The sequence below is a fragment of the Podarcis melisellensis genome, assembly GCF_964234715.1.
Source record: "Podarcis melisellensis genome assembly, chromosome: 13".
Taxonomy (NCBI): Eukaryota; Metazoa; Chordata; class Lepidosauria; order Squamata; family Lacertidae; genus Podarcis; species Podarcis melisellensis.
In genome coordinates, this window is record NC_138545.1 from 43,938,604 (window position 1) to 43,958,461 (window position 19,858).

Consider the following 19,858-nt stretch of genomic DNA (forward strand, 5'->3'; position numbering starts at 1 on the left):
TAGACTGAATAGATCTGGGCCATAGCTGTCAACTTACAGATTTGAAAATAAGGGACCAGCAGCCTCGAAAATAAGAGATCAGCAGCCAAAATAAGGGATTTTGCTTAGCTTATACATCAATCCGGCACTGATGGAGCCATGCTGCTTTGGCTGCGACTGACTGTGTTTTGCAGGGGGTTGGGCTTCATGATCCTAAGGGTCTACAACTCCGACCAAAGAAGAGTGGCAGACAAAACTGATGAACGACGTCGAGATGGCAAAGCTTACAGGCAGAATTAGAAACCAGGAAGAGGACCTCTTGAATAAAGAATGGGGAAAGTTTATAATTTATTTGAAAAGCTATTGTCAAGAGTTACATACACTGGTAGGATTGACAGAAAACTTGTAGTAAAAATTTGAACTATGGATGGACAAATGATTTATAAAAACAGAGTTATGAAAGGGATGCAGAGGGGGAAATAACTACATTAAGATGCTGCACTGGTTGGAGGGGATGCTAAGCAGCACGTTGGGGCTGCCGCCGTCCTGGCGCAAGGAGTTCCATTGGCTCTTCCCCACCCGAGAGAGAGGGAGGGAGGGAGACTCTTGTCCACGCCACCCACGAGCCTGGCATGAGGCGGTTGCAGCACTGCCGCGGCCGCTGAAGCACCGCCCTTCCGCGTCCCTCCCCATCCCCTCCTCTTCCTCCTCCCTCATGCCGCCTCCTCAGCTGCCGCCGCCTCCGGCTTCCCCTGGCAGCATGGCAGAAGTCTCGCAAGAGAGGGGCTGCCTGCCCGCCTGCCGCCACCCGTCTCCTCACGATGCACCCCTGAGGGGGGAAAAGGAGAGACGGAGACGCGGCAACTCGTGTGCGCGCTCTCTCTTGCGGCGGCGGACCCGATCCGCTGCTTCCCTCCCATGCCGGGTGAGCATGAAACCCGGGAATTTAAGGGACATCATCAATAAGGGACAGCAGCGGGACACAGCGCTGGGTAAGGGAGTTTCCCGCCAAATAAGGGACGGTTGACAGCTATGATCTGGGCTGAGTTCCACACATACTGAAACCATCTTGCATCTTACTTCACACACCATTTCAGACATTAGTACGTGGCTGCCAAACACAATGCTTACACAATAAAGGCTGACCAGGTATCAAGGTAGTTTTGTAGGCAAACGGCCTCCAAATTCAGCCTTGATCCATACAAAACACATGTGAACTACATCATAGGCTTGTCCCTACAATGAATACAAACGCAACCTTTTAAAGGTTTTAGGACACGTGCAGATTCCATTGTTTCTAAACTTCCAATTTACATCCAATAGAAAAACAGTTTAATAAGCCTTTCCTTTGTAACTTATTTTTATTTTATTTATTAAAAAAATGGGAGAGCTGCAGTACGATGAAATGATTTTTAACGGATTGAGTACACAAGTTTTGGTTGATTAACTGATCTGCCAATTTTGCACACAAGATTTATGTTGTACCTGTAGAAGGGAAGGGCGAACGCTTTCTAAGGTGGTGCTTGCCGTATGCACATTTTATAACTTTTTGTATTAAATAATGTATAATATATCATATACAGTATTTTAAATCTTCTGTCCTACAAAAGCTGGAAAGAATTCTAACTGAGTAGGCCATTGGATCAGTTTTCATCCCAGCTGGCCATTGTAACAACTTTGGAGCTTTAAGAACTAGTGTTATGGAGTTCGTGTTTTTCCTCTTCTTTCCTCCTCTCTTTTTAAATTTTGCCCCATGCCTTTTTATTGTAGGCCTCAGGGTAGGGACTGTCTTTCTTTCATTTTCTTTCTTTTTTGTTCATTGGTCTGTAAGCTGCCCTGGGGGTCTTTTTTTGATTGAAGAGCAGCATAAAAATGCTTAAAGCAAATAAGCAAACACAACGTGGCTTACTTTTTAGTAGACACACATAGGATTGTACTTTGGATGCTATTGCCAGACTTCTTCATCTTTTAAGGGTCAACAAACGTATCTGATTTGCATGCATAAATGTACAATTTACAACACAGTCCTTCAAGTGGCAATCTCTGAGACCAAGCATTTGCCCCTTAGCTGCCTTGGGGTGCTTTCTCTGAAGTGAAAAAGCCGGGTGGAAATGTAAAAAATTCCTCTTCTCAACACCAAACCACAGAGGACACCCCACCACACACAGTCTTCTGTTTTTAACTGATAAATAAATATTGCTTTATTTTTTTGCTGTCAGACTTGTGAGGATTTTCTGCCCTGGCTGTCAAGTATTATACTTTATCAGAACATACCATATTTTTCGCTCCATAAGACGCACCTGACCATAAGACGCAACTAGTTTTTAGAGGAGGAAAACAAGAAAAAAAATATTCGGAACGAAACAGTGGATGTATGATTTTTGTGGTTCATGCTGTGGCCACAGACATTTGATTTGACGGTGAGTTTGGGGTAGCCCAATGCAAAAATACTGAGAATCCGTGTGGACCCATGCTTTGTAACCACATTTTTGCGCCATTGCATGATCTGCTTTTCGCCCCTGGGCAATTCGGCTCCAGGGACCATGCATTTGCTCCATAAGACACATAGACATTTCCCCTTACTTTTTAGGAAGAAAAAAGTGTGTCTTATGGAGTGAAAAATACGGTACTTTATGTGATCTTTGGGAGGCAGACTGGACAGCCAAGGAGTTCTGGCCAATCTTGTGAAGGAAGGAACCCGAGTAAAATCCAGGTGTATTCTGAAATTTGCAGAAACCTATCTACCTAGCTATCTTAGGCTGTCTATTGAGCTGTCCAGTTACATAGCTAACAATCTCTCATCTCCAAGGTTGCTACACAACCTACATCATCTCTGACTCACCGCATTCATGTCGATTCCATTGGTGTAGGACCAAGCATGCTGGAAATACTCCTCAAGCCGCTGGCGCAGCGGGTTCGGGATTTGGTGGAAGCGGATGAATTCCTTCACCCTCAGCATCTGGGTATGGTAGCGAGCCGTGCCCGAGTACAGGCGCTGTATGATGGCAGAGACATTGCCAAAAATGCTGGCGTACATGAGAGCTGAAACAAGAGGACATGGGTAAGCATTAAGGGGCGAAGGGACCATTGTCTGGGATGGCGGTACCCGAGTGTGAAGTGTTCGAGCCCCACCTCAACATGCACTGTAGGCACAGATATGGCCTACAATATTTTACTGATGACAAGGCCCTGAGCGCTCACAGATTCATCAGGAGATCACTTGTGAACACTAAGAGAGATGGTGGATCATTTTTTTAAAGATTGAAGTACTCAGCGTTCATGTTTGTTTGGGAGCCATGCTGCCTGATCTGGAAACCTAAACCAAGGGTAACCAACTTCCACCATCTCAATTCGAAAATGTCTACTATTAACGTAAGGCAGAGCTGGAAAACCTGTTCCCCTCCAGATGTTGTCGAAGCCCCATCCAGCATAACCAATGGTCAGGGATGATGGACCCTGTAGCCCTACAACATCTGGAGAGTACTGGCTACTTCTGCACCAAAGCTTCATCAGAGATGTTTGGAGAGAGTTCTTGGTCCCTTGTTCATCACCAAAAGGGAAAGGGGAGGGGGGAAAGGGCACATATTTGCATAATAATTGCTATGTGTAGATATAAAGGTAAAGGGACCCCTGACCATTAGGTCCAGTCGTGACCGACTCGGGGGTTGCGGCGCTCATCTCGCTTTATTGGCCAAGGGAGCCAGCGTACAGCTTCTGGGTTATATGGCCAGCATGACTAAGCCGCTTCTGGCGAACCAGAGCAGCGAACAGAAACACCGTTTACCTTCCCGCCGGAGCAGTACCTATTTATCTACTTGCACTTTGACGTGCTTTCGAACTGCTAGGTTGGCAGGAGCAGGGACCGAGCAACGGGAGCTCACCCCATCACGGGGATTCAAACCGCGACCTTCTGATCGGCAAGCCCTAGGCTCTGTGGTTTAACCCACAGCGCCACCCGTGTCCCATGTGTAGATATATGCATATGCTAATTCATAAATCTTTTTTGCCTGGCTGGGATAAGTCCTTAACTTCTTACAGTGACTCTTGATTTCCCAGATGGAAAGTCTACTGGAAGCAGGTAAATTTATATTCAGAAAGGAATGTGACCAAGGCACGAAAATACTCCGTCACCCCTGGGTCAAGGGGAGGGCTCAGAAACACTTACACCCAATCAGCATGACGCAGATGGAGAAGATCTTCTCGGAGTTGGTGTTGGGAGAGACATTGCCAAAGCCCACGCTGGTGAGGCTACTGAAGGTGAAGTATAGGGCTGTCACGTATTTGTCCTTGATGGAGGGGCCAGAAGAGAGGTCGCTGTCGTTGTAGCGCTTGCCGATCTGGTCGCCAAGGTTGTCCAGCCACCCAATCTTATGCTCCATGTAGGGCCGCTCCACGTTGCCAATGGCGTACCAGATGCAGGCCAGCCAGTGGGCGATGAGGGCAAAAGTGCACATGAGCAGGAAGAGCACAGCGGCCCCATACTCGGAATAGCGGTCCAGCTTGCGGGCAACTCTCACCAGGCGCAAGAGTCGCGCTGTCTTCAGCAACCCTATCAAGGTGGTTGTCTGGAAAAGGGATGAAGAAAGAAAGAAAGAAAGAAAGAAAGAAAGAAAGAAAGAAAGAAAGAAAGAAAGAAAGAAAGAAAGAAAGAAGAGTAACAAGACATTTGAACACTATTTGCAATTAAAAACAAAAAAAGTATGAGAGTGACAGGAAGGTGTTGAATTTGAAAACTGTAATGCAAGAAGCGCCATGACTACACCAAAACAGAAACCATTACTTTAGAAGAACGGCAGATGAAGATGTTTTTGGAGTTTTTGGAGCTGGCTGACCTGACTGGAAGAATCCGCAATCAGAAAGAAGAGGAGTACCAAGAAGATTGGAAGAAATTTAAAGACTATTTAGTTAAATATTGTAATATATGATAATTAGAAGATACTTGAAAGTATCTGATAGGCCTAGGACTGAAACAAGAACGTTGTATAGTAATATAGATTTAAGTTAAAAAAGAAAAGAGATGAAGGTAGTTAGTTAAAGGAGTTAATTGTATTAGAAAGAGGATTTTAGGGAACTGTTACAAAGGAGGTACAATGAAATTCAGTTAGGGGGGAATCGCGAAGCCAGACTACAATGAAAGTTAACTTGGATTTTGGAAGTACCAGTAATCACTGTTTATATTCTTTTTTCTTTTTCTTTTAGTATTGTAAGATGTTTTGTTTTATGTTTTTCATATGTTATACTTGTTATAAATGTGGAAAATTAATTTTAAAAAATTGAAACCCCCCCAGAAACCATTACTGTGGTGTTTTCTTTCTCCTAAAGTGAAGTGTATTATAAGTCCCACTTCATTTATTTCCCCTCCATTTTTTAATGCACCTGTGTGCAGACTTTATTATGATACTCCTGCAACCACTTCTTGAACCCCAAATCTACACTTTTGGGAGTTTTAGGGCTCTTTCCAACAGGGGAAAAACCACACACAACAACCATGGATAAACTTACATTTTCAAAAAACGGTGCCAGATTTTCACGGAATTCTGGTCTTTCTGCCTGAAACCATTTACAGGTTCCAGAGGACCCCAAAGGCTTTGCTAGTCCTATCCATAGACCATAGGACCGCACTCCTGACCTCCTGCCAGACACACTGCCGTGTTTAGCTGGAGGGAGTTGGGGAAGGGCAAAGCAGGGGGGGGAGGGAGCCAATCCAGTACTCCTGCTGCTGTGTCCACACCATGCTGACCTCCCCGCATTTTAGCCCCTTCCCCTCGTCCTCCAGGTAAGCACAACATTGTGGATGATTGAAAGCCGCTTTGTTCTACTGATATAACTGGCATGTAACTTTGGGAACAGGATACCTGGAAATCTGCATTCTCCTGCATATAGGGCTGCCCAAACCTTGCTCCCAAACTCGTTTCAGAGGGTCTGTGTCGGATTCCCCCCACCAAAGTGAAATGAAGTAGGTGGCTAACAGGATAAGCGCCGGTCCCCCCCCCCCCACTTGTGGAACGCATCTCTGGCCATTCTGGCACCAGAGGGAAACTTCTGTCATTCTCTCAGGGCCTTTAAAAACAGACATACAGTGGTACCTCGGGTTAAGTACTTAATTCGTCCGTTCTTAACCTGAAACTGTTCTTAACCTGAAGACCACTTTAGCTAATGGGGCCTCCCACTGCTGCCACGCCACTGGAACACGATTTCTGTTCTCACCCTGAAGCAAAGTTTTTAACCCGAGGTACTATTTCTGGGTTAGCAGAGTCTGTAACCTGAAGCGTATGTAACCTGAAGTGTATGTAACCCGAGGTACCACTGTATACTGGATGGGAAGTTTCTGGTTTTGTTAGTTTCAAGCCTAAGGGACCTTTAAAAAAGACAAGATAAGATTCTTAAATATGCAATAAAAATAAATTTAAAACAGGTAGTTGGGGGAATTGACACCAGCCAATACGTTCCTGCGGCAGTCAGCTAACGTTCTAGGTTAACGGAGTCTGTAACCTGAAGCGTATGTAACCTGAAGCAAATGTACCTGTTTTTGCCATCTTGTAATTATTTTCTCGTCTGGTTTTGCTCTCCTCTCTATTGCAAGTATTTAGGCTGCAAGTTACGGTGTTGATATTCAGCTATTGGACCTGCGTTTTAATTTTATCATGTCATTTTATGTTTTTGAGCCCATTAGAGAAAAAAATGTCATTGGACGGCCTTATATAAATATAGCTAGTTGGCAGCGGAGCATTCCTCAGCATGGTGGCAGCAGCGAGTGAAGTTGTGCATTGACCATCACTTCCAAAGCCCTATTTTCCCATGCTGGCCAGGGCAGGAAATGGGGATCTGTCATTTTTTTGTCCCAATGGATCTCTGCTTTGTAAAATTTCCCCTTTGAAACCACTGGGGGATGAGGGATTAACTCTACCATCTCCAAGCTGGAATTGCTGGTGATGAGACCAACTGGGGCCTATTAGATGATTAAAGGCAGCTTGGTCCTGCCTCTGCCCCACCCCCAGAGTGCCTTGTTCCAGCGTCTAATGCCAGCTCTTGCTGATAAAGACACAATATGTGGAGGCTGCACAATGTTATTTGTATGAGGATATCAGAAACCTCCATGTGTCTCCTCACTTGTGAAGCTCTTCTCCATGGAAGAGAGGCACTCCTGCCACATCCTATTCCCCTCCAGCCAATGGATCTGGGAATTTGGATTGCTGTACAATATGTATTTAGGGACGCGGGTGGTGCTGTGGTCTAAACCACAGAGCCTAGGGCTTGCCGATCAGAAGGTCGGCGGTTCAAATCCCCGTGACGGGGTGAGCTCCCGTTGCCCGGTCCCTGCTCCTGCCAACCTAGAAGTTTGAAAGCACGTCAAAGTGCAAGTAGATAAATAGGTACCACTCCGGCAGGAAGGTAAATTGCTGCTCTGGTTCGCCAGAAGCGGCTTAGTCATGCTGGCCACATGACCCGGAAGCTATAGGCCAGCTTCCTCGGCCAATAAAGCGAGATGAGCGCCGCAACCCCAGAGTCGGCCACGACTGGACCCAACGGTCAGGGGTCCCTTTACCTTTACAATATGTGATTACGGTGGTGAGAGTTTTATATGCACAAAGATAGAAAGACTCATCGTTACCAACCATGGAGGAATGGTTACTGAAATTATTAGGCTTAGCTGAGATGGCAAGAATGGCATGTTTAATCGAAGAAAAGTCATTGTCAACATTTACTAAAGATTGGAAACCTCTCATAGACTTTTTGCGTGAAAAAGAAAAAGTAATAATGGCATGCGTTGAATAATGTTTATATATAGCTGACAGAGAAAGAATCTACAGTTTCTTTCTTTCTCTCTCTCTTTAAATCCTTCTTCTATCTCTATCTCTTTCTCTCCCCCCCTTCTTTTTTCTTTCTTTTCCCCTGGATCTATGTTTTATCTACATTATTGTTTTAGTCTGGACAGAAAAGATATTTGATAATAATCTTTGTAAATAATTATAATTTTTACAAAATTTATTTAAAAAAGTAAAGTACAGTGGTATCTCGGGTTAAGTACTTAATTCGTTCCAGAGGTCCATTCTTAACCTGAAACTGAAACTGTACCACTTTAGCTAATGGGGCCTCCCGCTGCCACTGCACCGCCGGAGCACGATTTCTGTTCTCATCCTGAAGCAAAGTTCTTAACCTGAAGCACTATTTCTGGGTTAGCAGAGTGTGTAACCTGAAGCGTATGTAACCTGAAGTGTATGTAACCTGAGGTACCACTGTAGGTGTGTTAGGTGCCCTTCACGCTGAAGCCTAGAGAACTCTTGACAAACGAGCACCTTTCCACACAATATTTCTGTGATCCCCCTAAAGATCCACGGGGGATATGTGTACAGCCAGCTCTGTCCCACCCCTGTCCCCACCCCCTAAGTATAGGGACATCTCTCTCAGAACAACACTCCTTCACAGTTCCAGTGTGTGCACCCAACTTTTCTCCAAATGTGAAGGCAAAATAGTGTGGACGAATAAAACCGCTGTCCGCCTTACCTCATCTGATCCAGAGCGGAAGATGAGCAAGTCGAAGGGGATGGCAGCCACCATGTCGATGAGAAACCAGCCTTTGAAGTAGTGGATGGCGATCTTTGCTGGGTGGCTTACTACCTCATCGTTGATATTGACATAAGTGGTGCGGAAGTTGATGATGATGTCAACGATAAACATGATGTCTACAATGAGGTCAATGATGTAGAGTGGATCGCATGAGTAGCCGCAGTCCGAGCGATTCTCCTCCTGCTCTTCGTTCAGCAGGAAGGCCGCCGAATAGGGTGTGAAAACGGCCGTGTAGATGACCAGCAGGAGGATGAGCCAGTCCCACACGGCCTTGAAGGGGCTGTAGTGCAGGATGGTCCATCGGTGGATGCGGGGTGCCTGCAGCTTGTACTCAGGGAGGACATCGGCTCCCAGGGACAGGACCTGCCAGGAAAAACAGACATCACAGAATCATAGAATTGTAGGATTGGAAGGGACCCCGAGGGTCATAGATTCCAACCTCCTGCAATGCAGGAATCTCAGCTAAGGCATCCAGGACAGGTGGCCATCCAACTGCTGCTTAAGAACCTTCAAGGAAGGAGAGTCCACAACCTCCTGAGGGAGACTGTTCCACGGTTGAATGCTCATCAGTGAGTGATGTGAATTATAGAGGGCAGCTGTGAGGATCTATATAAAACAGGCACATTTGCACCGTAGTACAGTTTCTGTCCTGGCGTGCTCTGGTCCATGGGGTCACAAAGAGTCGGACATGACTAAACGACTAAACAACAACAACAACAACAACAGTTTCTGTGTCCTGCACTGGGTGTGTGAGTGTGTTCCAGTCTTTGGAATCTGACATACACTTGTAGATCAAGAGCAAATATTGGGAAACAGCAACGAAGTATGTGTCTGTGTGTAGAAAAGGGCCATAAGAATGTCTGTGAGGGCCATAAGAATGGACTGCTTCTTCACCATTTTTTAAAAATAAAAAAATATTATTTTCCATTCTAACATTTAGAAGAAGAGAAGAAGAGTTTGGATTTGATATCCCGCTTTATCACTACCCGAAGGAGTCTCAAAGCAGCTAACATTCTCCTTTCCCTTCCTCCCCTACAACAAACACTCAATGGGGTGAGTGGGGCTGAGAGACTTCAAAGAAGTGTGACTGGCCCAAGGGCACCCAGCAGAATCCCCATGGTGGGGTGAGCTCCCTTGCTCTGTCCCAACTCCTGCCAACCTAGCAGTACAAAAGAATGCCAGTGAGAGTAAATAAATAGGTACCACTGCAGCGGGAATGCGCTCTGGTTTCTGTCACGGTGTCCTGTTGCACTAGAAGCGGTTTAGTCATGCTGGCCACATGACCTAGAAAGCTTTCTGTGGACAAACGCCGTCTCCCTCGGCCTGAAAGCAACCCCATAGTCACCTTTGACGGGACTTAACCATCCAGGGGTCCTTTACCTTTTTCTTTTTACCTATTAGAAGAACAGCCACCCAGAAATGTATTTTTGCCCCCTTGGCCTGCGCCTTGGGGGGGGGGGGTCAACCTAGCCAACCCCTGGGGATGTTCCTGCAGCCATCCACCCCAAGCCAGATTAGTAGATCCATCTTTTGGTCCCAGTACCACAGCTGCTTCCATAACCACATGGCGGTTGTGATCTGACCTACTTTCTTCCAGTAGCAAACTCAAAGGCACAAAGACGTCATTAGTCACAAAAACTAACACAGCGACACCAACAGTCACCCCTGCAGCTTCCCCAGCAACTTTCTGCCATATATTAGTCCTCAGGACCTTTGCCGGCTATGACCCCAAATATCACTGCTCAGGAAATTCACCTGAATGGAACTAGGGAAGCCAGTTTGCACCCTCTCGATGGATGGCTCTGTTAGTTTCTCTTTTTCCCAATCTCTGGTTCAGTTTGCTACTTTTCTACATCAGTTTGCAATTAAAAACAACAAGAACTCCTCATGAAAATCCACCAGCATGTGAGTTTCCCTTAATATACACTGTTTTGTACACAAATCTGCCACGTATGCACATGTCTGCAAACCATTTCCCCTAAAAACATGCACTTTTGTATGTCCATATTTTATGAACAAAATATGCACGTTTTTTGTACGTGGTTGGAGAACTGGGTACCAAAATTTGAAAAAGGGTAAATATTGAAAGACAGGTGCATTTGGGTTCCATCTTGTTTCAGGAAGTGGGATTTAGTTAGCCTCTTCCTTTTTCCCACCACCTGCACAAGAACACACTCAAGTATCTGTGTGAAGGGAATAAACCATTTGCAAGGAAAAGAGATGGGAATCCTGGTGAACAAATTGGGAAAGGATAGTCATGGATAGGTAAACTACGGCCCGGGGGCCGGATCCAGCCCAATCGCCTTCTAAATCCAGCCAGTCCAGGAATCACCATTTTTTTACCTGAGTAGAACGTGCCCTTTTATTTAAAATGCATCTCTGGGTTATTTGTGGGGCATAGGAATTTGTTCATTCCCCACCCCAAAGAAAATATACTCCGGCCCCCCACAAGGTCTGAGGGACAGTGGACTGGCCCCCTGCTGAAAAGGTTTGCTGACTAAAACTTGAATAAAACATTGGTAGGGCCCAGGTAAACCCTGCCCCACATAATCAATCACAGGACGAGGCACACACACAACATTTGAATGGCAATTCCCATAAACCTTTGGGGTGGCCCCCTCAAATATTTTATGGCGCCGAAGAGACCTTGGCCCCTAGATGTTGGCTCCAGTGATCGCATTGGTAGTTCACTAGGGAAGACCAACCCAATCTGGTTTAAAACCTGACTCCTGGAAGATGGCAATATGAACTCTTCTGTACCATCCAACCACATGCACAGAACCGAAGCTTAGCAATGTGGAACAACAAAGACGCAGCACAGAAAAGGTAGCCATGGTCTCTCATGAGACAAAGTTGGGGGGGGGAACATGCAAGCACACCTGAGGCTTTGTAGGTCTGTAGCCTGGACCAACAGCCAGGTGATTGACTCAGGCATGCCTCAAATTGGCTTCCATTTCACCACATCTCCTTGACAGGCGTTTGATTGATTGCAAGTCCGTTTGCCCCTCCTTAGGTAGGTGGCTTTGCAGGTGGGCCTGGGGCCTTCACTGTGAACTGGTCTACTGCAGACCAGATCATCCTCCTGCCGCCAAATCAATCAATGGTGGCATGAATTTGGGGGCGCTGGCCTGGGCACAGGAACAACTGACCAATAATGGGATAAATCCCTGGCCTGTGGGGCCTTTCACCTTCTCTCTTGCCGTGCCAGTTCTTCCACCCACCCTCTCGCAGATTAGGGTGTTTTGGGTTTTTTTTGCGGATGGTACGACCTTGCTAGGGACAAAGTCAAAACAAAATAGAAAAATTCCTTCCAGTAGCACCTTAAAGACCAACTAAGTTAGTTCTTGGTATGAGCTTTCGTGTGCATGCACACTTCTTCAGATACACTGAAACAGAAGTCACCAGACCCTTCTATATAGTGAGAAGGTGGGGAGGGGTATTACTCAGAAGGGTGGTGGGAATGGGTGATTGGCAGATAGCTGTGATGAGCCTGTTGACGACTCTTAACGACTGCAATAGGTCTTACAGGAAAAAGCAAGGGGTGAGAAGGTGAAAAATGGCTTTGTCATGTATAATGAGATAAGAATCCAATGTCTTTGTTCAGACCAGGTCTCTCCATGGTTTTAAGTTTGGTAATAAGTTGCAATTCAGCAGCTTTTCTTTCCAGTCTATTTCTGAAATTCCTTTGTAGTAGAACAGCTACTTTGAGATCTTGTATAGAATGTCCTGGGAGATTGAAGTGTTCTCCTACTGGTTTCTCTGTCAGGGACAAAGTCAGTCGCCTGTTTTAGGGGCCGAGAAAAAAGCACACCAAGAACTCAGCACACCAAAAGAGAAAAAAGCACACCAAGAAAAAAGCACACCAAGAACTCAAGTTTCAATAGTGGGAGTGGTCCATACTCGCAAATCAAGTCAATAGTAACTAAAACTAATCCATTCAAAAGTATGTAGCCTAACAAAGATTACAAACTCAAATAGAGATTACAAACTCTAACAGAGATCACAAACTCAAAGTCATAAAGATATGTATAACACAATAATTCATTACAGAATTAGAGATAGGAATTTATGAGTAGAGATAAGTTCATGTTAGTCCATAGTCAGATTCGACGTGGAAGTTTTAGTTTCAATCATTGAGCAGAAGTCAGAAATCAATTATGGATTAGAAACCAGGACAGGGCCCTGTTTCAATGTATTCAATGGTGTGCTTTTTTCTTGGTATATTTAATAACAAGAACTCCACCTTATTTAACGTTTGCTTTAGGGGCCAGGCAGGAATTTTTCCCATCTGGAAAATTGGCACCGCCATTTTGGTTTTCACCTACCTCAAAGCAATCGTCACAACTTTTGTAAGGTGGATAGGCACTGGGTAAGCCTAGTCTTGATTGGAGGGGAGGTTGCAGCCTCCGCCTGCCCCTCCATGGTTAAGGGTATCCTGTTGAAAGGATCCAGGATTAGTGCATCCTGACCGATGCCCAAATGGGGGCTAGGGGAGGCAATGGGTTTTCCCACAAGTGCCAATGGAAAGTTGCTTTCCAGGACTAATAAGTCACTGGGGTGGGGTAGATTTTCATGGGGACCACAACAGGAAGAGAAAGTATTCAATCCTCTCATCATGTACTGTGGTCCTGATCCTGATCATCTTCTCTTGCACTGCAAAAATCTAGACTTCTCAAATACAATCATGCATTTAACTTCATGTCTAATAGTTTCACACTCACTGTATTTATACTAGCAAGGACGTTTTCTGTCAAAAAAGCACGTTCAAAAGTTGCAGAAGACAGAACTTCTCCAGGTATTTGGTGCAATCTGGGGGTTTGCCAAGCCTGGGAATAAAGAGGGCACGAACTTTTGTTTGCCAACTCTTGAAAGCATATTTATTCACCTAGGCCACTGAGAGTTATTGATACCTGGGCCTTGAGAACTGTTCTGCTTACTGACTTCATGGCTGCATTTTAATCTGCCCTTCTTGTAATTTGTTTTTATTGGTTCTGCGTTGTGTTTATTGATGGTCTTTTAAGGCGGCAAGCTGCCTTGGAATCGGTACAGAAGGCAGTTTATAAATGTTGAAAAATCAATAACGTAACTGAAAGGATAATGCCCTTTTTGCAGCGCAGCCATTGGGTCTCCCTTCCTCCTCACTTGCCCATATTTCTCCTGTATTCCTTTCAAGTGAAATAAACTGATGAATGCTTGAAGACACACAAGAGTGAAGTCAAGGAGCAAACTAACTTTGTGAAAACTTTCCATTTTCTTATCCAGGAAGTTCAAAGTGCTTGCTTGGGTGGAAGATGACTCCCACACAGTTGGCTCTTGTCACATCTGCTGCTCTGTCAGTCATTCTGGGGTTGCACCATTGAGGGCACTCATAGGCAGGTGCCACATGGTGGGAGCCAGTGAACTCATGATGGGGACACACAGCCCCAGCACACTCAGCCTGCATCACCGAGCAGTCCAAAGTCAGGCCAGGCACAGAGAGAGCTAATACACAGCCATCACTTCCGCAGCTTGTCCAGCCCTGGAGTTTCTGAACTGGAGCTGCTGCAGCCATATCCCCATCTTCAGCTGACTGCTATCAGCTCCCTTCCTTCCAAATGTCTCCTTGAGAGAAGGGCCTTACTGTTAGTTTCTGTTCTTATCACTGAGCAGCTGCGTGCAGTGGTGTAGCATGGGGGGCCGGCCGCACTGGGCGCAACATCTGGGGGGGCACACTCGCAGCTGTCTGCCCCTACCTGGCTCACTCACTCTCTCTCACTGCAGTGCTGGCTGTGTGAATCCGATCCGAGCCGCCAGGTCGCCGCCCACTGTGGAGGGGGTGGGTGCCAGGCGTGCGGAGAGAGAGCGAGGGACTATCTGGGGGAGGGACATTGCAGCGGCCGCCCAGCGCAGCGCTGAGCGCGGGAGAAAACCACACCAGACCAGACCAGGCAGCAGCAAGAAGAAGCTGGCAGCAGCGGCAGCTTAGGGTTAGGGGGCGCAAATTACTTGCCTTGCCCCGGGTTAGGGGGCGCAAATTACTTGCCTTGCCCTGGGTGCTGACAACCCATGCTACGCCGCTGGCTGTGTGGAGTCACAGGACTCTGTTTACATTCCAGAGACCTTCCTGTCTTACAGGAAAAGGAGACGGGATGTGACGTTAGTGGTTTCTTGGTTCCCTTTGTTTCGGTTGCTCTCTACTTTCATAGAGAGAGGATGTCTTTTCTGTTCTGCGTAGTTTAGAAATAAAGCTCTTTACAATGTAGCCAAACCTCTCGTCACTTCCCTGTGCTGGGAACCCTGCTGGATAGAATGAGCTTGAGGCCTTATCAAAGGCTCAGGTCATTAAACACGTCAGAGGCGTTTTCAAAGGCTCGGCTCGGAGGAAGATGAGGCCTTATTGGCTTGGCCGAGCGGAGTTCCGACACTTACTCCTGAGGAAACCATTAATCTGGATGGGTCCTTGCCTGTAATTGGGTACATCTCCAGATGAGCCTGGTCTCCATCTTACACATGACCTGTCCCTCGGGCTGGGCACCCATTCAGCCTCAAAGTCAGAGGCAGAATTCACCTTGGGTGTGAACTGCCCCTCCTGGTTGCAGTGTTGTTGCAGGACCCTTGTCCCAATGTGTAGCCTGACCCAGGCTTGATGTAAGACATGCTCCTCCTGGCCCTCTTCTGGTGAGGAATCCCTTGGCTGAGGTAGGCAGAGGATTTTGTACACACATCCGCACAGTGACATAGCATGGATTGCCAATGCCCGGGGCTGTGTGAAGTGGGGTGGGTGGCAGGGAGGGAGGAAAACAGTTGGAGTATGCCTAACGGCGTCTGCGTCACCCAGGAGATCAACAGCCACAGAGATGAAAATAAGAGTTGTTCCATTGTTTGGATAGGTTAATTCCTGGTTCACATGGAGGAGCTGTATTAAGGCAGCACTGGGTGTTGAAATTCTGCACCTCTAACAATTTTGCATCCAGGGCAACCACCCTTTTGCCCCTCTCCTAGCTAAGCCACTGCCTCCACATCCTATACAGCTGCTACTACCTATCGGGCACCTTGCATTGCAAGTCCATCTCTGCTCTGACAAGTGGGGGTGTCAAGACAGAACACTCCAATCAAGAAAAAAGGGTCTTACTCATTTTAATAACTTAAATGTGCTTTTATGGTGTATGTACCCATGTAAGTAATTATGCAAGTTCTTACTTTACCGTAGGCCTATAGTGCCTGCATCAACACCCTATACAGTGTTATAAATTTGTAGGTGCCAAACCCCTCAGATCCCTGGATCTAGTAAGTGTTTGAAGCTAACCAAGCCAGGCTAGCTTCCTGAACCCCTGAATCCAGCAAGTGTTAATATATAAGCCAGGCTAGCTTCCTGTTGAGGCGATTGCCTGGGTGATGGGCCATTCAGAGAACAAAAGGAAAGAGGGCTCTGTGCTCAGTTAGTGGGCAGGGCAAAAGCTGGGGTTTAGAGCAGAGTTTGCAGTTATGAGAGCTAGAAACTGGGGGGGGGGGGGAGCAGCAAGCTGGAAAGGCAGAGAGCAAGCCATGGCTGACCTCTGCTTGAATCCAAGGCTGTGGCTATGGGAGAAACAAGACCATTTTGAGGGGTTGATGCTGCAAACCCCTCCATCATAGGCTCAGGTTGCGTGTGTGTAAAGGTAAAGGGACCCCTGACCATTAGGTCCAGTTGTGGCCGACTCTGGGGCTGCGGCGCTCATCTTGCTTTATTGGCCGAGGGAGCCGGCGTGTGTAAATAAACCATATATCATAAAGACACCACAGTCTCTGCTGTGCCTCATTTCCAAAAGGAAACATGAACCCTGGGTAAGTGACTGGAACCCAGGACTCTCACACCGTTTGAAGACTGAGGCAGCATGCAACAATATTTTATAAGCCGCTGTTAGATTTCTACTGAACTGTCCTCAAATAATGTGCTATGTGTAATATGAATCAATGGCAAATGGCATGAGCGGGGAGTTAATGTGCAGCTCAGAACAGAACATGCTGCTAGGAAGCAACAGGCAATGTTAGCTTAATCCCAAAGTGCGGTATTCCAACCTTTCAAAATGAAGTTGGCCAAGGATGTCCAGCCTGGTCCCTGCAAAGTGTGATCTTAGTCTGGAAGATCATGGGTTTTACAGGACACTCTGCTGACAGCTTATGGTCATGATAACAAAGTGTGTGAAATAAGGAGGTTTCAGCAGCAGACCTCCTGATAGCTGAATAATAGAATTGTAGAGTTGGAAGGGACCATGAGGGTCATCTAGCCCAACCGCCTGTGATGCAGGAATCCTTTGGACCCACGATCCTCAGATTACAGTCTCAAGCTCTACCGACTGAGCTATCCACAGGGAAAGAGTATAAGAGAAGCAGGGTCTGGTATGTTTTCAAATTGGATGGGTTCATGCAATCGATCCAATTTGAAAACATACCAGACTCTTTCCCTGTGGATAGCTCAGCATGAACCATGTCCTACTGCATTGTGGGCAGCATGAGCAAGCAAGGGATCAAGTGGTCAAACCCTTACTAGCAAATTTGCTGGGAAAATCTGAAGACTCCCATATTAAATACCTTCTGGAGGATAGGTCAAATGATATTACACTGACCAGGGCAAAGTTTCTTTCGAAGGTTGCAAGAAACAAAGACCATCATGCTCTATCTAGACCAGAGGTCGGCAACCTAAGGCCCATGGGTCACAAGCGGCCCATGGAGGTCGTTTAGCCAGCCCATAGACCCCCGGTGCCCACTTGGGGACCCCCGCCGCCCGCTCAGTCGGCTCCCATCCGCCGCGCTAAACTGGCACAGAGTGGGGACCGCCTTCTGTGACACTGGCCAGCTTCCCATTGGCGGCAGGAAGCTCCTTCAGCCAATGGGAAGCTGCACGCACCTCCTCCGCGCCAGAAGAAGCGCCGGAAATAGCGTTTGCGTGAGCACACACTCCAGCCCACTGCGACACCATGAACTGGCCCAAGCCAAAAAAACTTTGCCAACCCCCACTCTAGACATAACAAAATGACTACCTTGGTCTCTTTCGTCTGTTGCTTGGTTGTTTTAACTGTATCTTGTTTTGAAACTGTTTTGTGGGTTTATGGACCACAATAAAGATATTTGATTTGAATTGGATGGGGGACTTGCATTGAGATTCCTGCATTGCAGGGGGTTGGACAAGATGGCCCCCGGGTCCCTTCTAACTCTATAATTCTATGGGTATTTAAGAACCCAAACAGAAGACAGGATGGTTTCTCAGGGGAGCTCTGCATCCAACCCGGAGCATCATAATGCATCTGATGTCACAGCACCACTCCTTCCTCCTCCTCCTCCTCCCTTTCGGAGGACCAAACAGTTCTGGAACAAGGCATCCTTGCGAGCCAATGCCTACTTGCACGCAGGGCCAGCTCAAAGACATTTTGCTGCCGAAGGTGGACAAGACGGTGCCGCTCCAATTACTTGTACAAAAACCAATGGGACTAAAAGCTGAATTTTAAGAAGAGGTGATGAAGCAGCAGCGCCTTCTACCGCATCTAGGAGAAACAGGCTAGCTAAGGAGATGCAAGGCATGCACACTGCTAACCTCCCAAATCTCGCTTCTGCTCCATGTTTCCCAGCACCTGCTGCCTGAGGCAACAACCCCCCTCTGCCTAATGGGAGGGCCGGTGCTTCTTGTAAGCAAGGCAGGGAATGCACAGAGCTTGACTCTCATACAAAAGTGCCAGGGACTGGCAAGGCTCGGCCGAGTGGGTGGAAGAGGTAGCAATTTATGGGGTTTTGTGCCTCCTGTGAGGCAGGAACCGGATCTGGAGGATGGGGAGGGGTCTGAGCCGTTGGAGAGAGGGGAGGGAGAACAAGGTGCACTAGGAGGAAGAGATGGTGCCTGGAAGAGGCGGCAGCGGAATCCCCTTCATCCCCACCCCCATTGTCCCCCAGGACCAAGAGGGACTTGAAGAGGCAGGAACAGCACAACTTCTGTGTTGAAGGAGTAGCAGCTTGTGTGCGTGTCAGGGACTGGACTGAGGAGGGCTGGTGGGAGCCACCCCCCCCTTGTCCTGAACCTTCCCAAGGGCAGGAGGACAGTATTGATTTAGAACAGTGGTTTGCAGAGGGGCATAGTCCAGAGGGGAAAAGCTGGGAAATACTGAGTGACAAGCAGCTAGAAGAGGAAACACCAGGAGAGAGACAGCTGGCAGATTCAGTGTCCTTGGAAAGCTTTCCTGACCCCCTTCGCTCAAGACTAGACAGGCTTTGAGGGTGATAGAACAGAGAGCAGAGCGGCAACAAGCTCAGATTACCAGACGTAGAAGAAGAAGAAGAGGAGTTTGGATTTGATATCCCGCCTTTCACTCCCTTTAAGGAGTCTCAAAGCGGCTAACATTCTCCTTTCCCTTCCTCCCCCACAACAAACACTCTGTGAAGTGAGTGGGGCTGAGAGACTTCAAAGAAGTGTGACTGGCCCAAGGTCACCCAGCAGCTGCATGTGGAAGAGCGGAGACACGAACCCAGTTCCCCAGATTACGAGACTACCGCTCTTAACCACTACACCACACTGGTAGGAGTGATGTAGATTAATGGAGACGGAGGGGGTGAACCTTTACTGGGAGCAACGCCATTTCTAGAGAGAAATGCATTCCTTAGTTTCTTTAATACAGTGGTGCCTCGCAAGACGAAATTAATTCGTTCCTCGAGTCTCTTCGTCTTGCGAGTTTTTCGTCTTGCGATGCACGGTTTTCCATAGGAATGCATTGAAAATCAATTAATGCGTTCCTATGGAAACCGCCTTCCCCCGACCTCTTCTGGCGGGCGGCATTTTAAAATCGCCCGGGACAGCGGAGGACTTCTCCGCTGTCCGGGGCGATTTAAAAGCCCCTGGGAAGGCAGGCAGGGGGGACAAAGACTTTTGCCCCCCGCCTGCCTTCAGAAGAGGTCCAGGACAGGCTTCGCGGACCTCTCCGCAAGCAGCGGGAGCGCTCCTTGCGGAGAGTTACCAGCGCGCCCAGGCTTCGCGGCCCCGCCGCCGGGCTTCGGGACATCGTTCCGAAGCCGGGCGGCGGGGGGAGGCTTTCCCGCCCCGCCGCCGGGCTTCGGGACATCGTTCCGATGCCGGGCGGCGGGGGGAAGCTTTCCCGCCCCGCCGCCGGGCTTCGGGACATCGTTCCGATGCCGGGCGGCGGGGGGAGCCTTTCTCGCCCCGAAGCCGGGCGGTGGGGGGAGGCGTTCCTGCCCCGCCGCCCAGCATCGGGACGATGCCCCGAAGCCGGGCGGCGGGGGAAGGCTTTCCCGCCCCGCCGCCCAGCTTCGGGACATCGTTCCGATGCCGGGCGGCGGGGGGAGGCTTCAA

The 19,858-nt window shown here is 47.8% G+C and overlaps 1 protein-coding gene across 2 annotated transcripts in view; it reads right to left on the bottom strand.

Annotated features, from left to right (window-relative positions):
• KCNH6 (potassium voltage-gated channel subfamily H member 6) overlaps nt 1-19,858 on the bottom strand; it is a 125,145-nt gene that overhangs the window by 18,405 nt on the left and 86,882 nt on the right. For both annotated transcript variants that reach the window (XM_081883816.1, XM_081883817.1), the window contains 3 exons: nt 8,485-8,910; nt 4,145-4,544; nt 2,822-3,021 (listed from right to left, as the gene is read on the bottom strand). In XM_081883816.1, the coding sequence (XP_081739942.1) occupies nt 2,822-3,021; nt 4,145-4,544; nt 8,485-8,910 (1,026 nt within the window). The remainder of the gene's footprint in view (nt 1-2,821; nt 3,022-4,144; nt 4,545-8,484; nt 8,911-19,858) is intronic.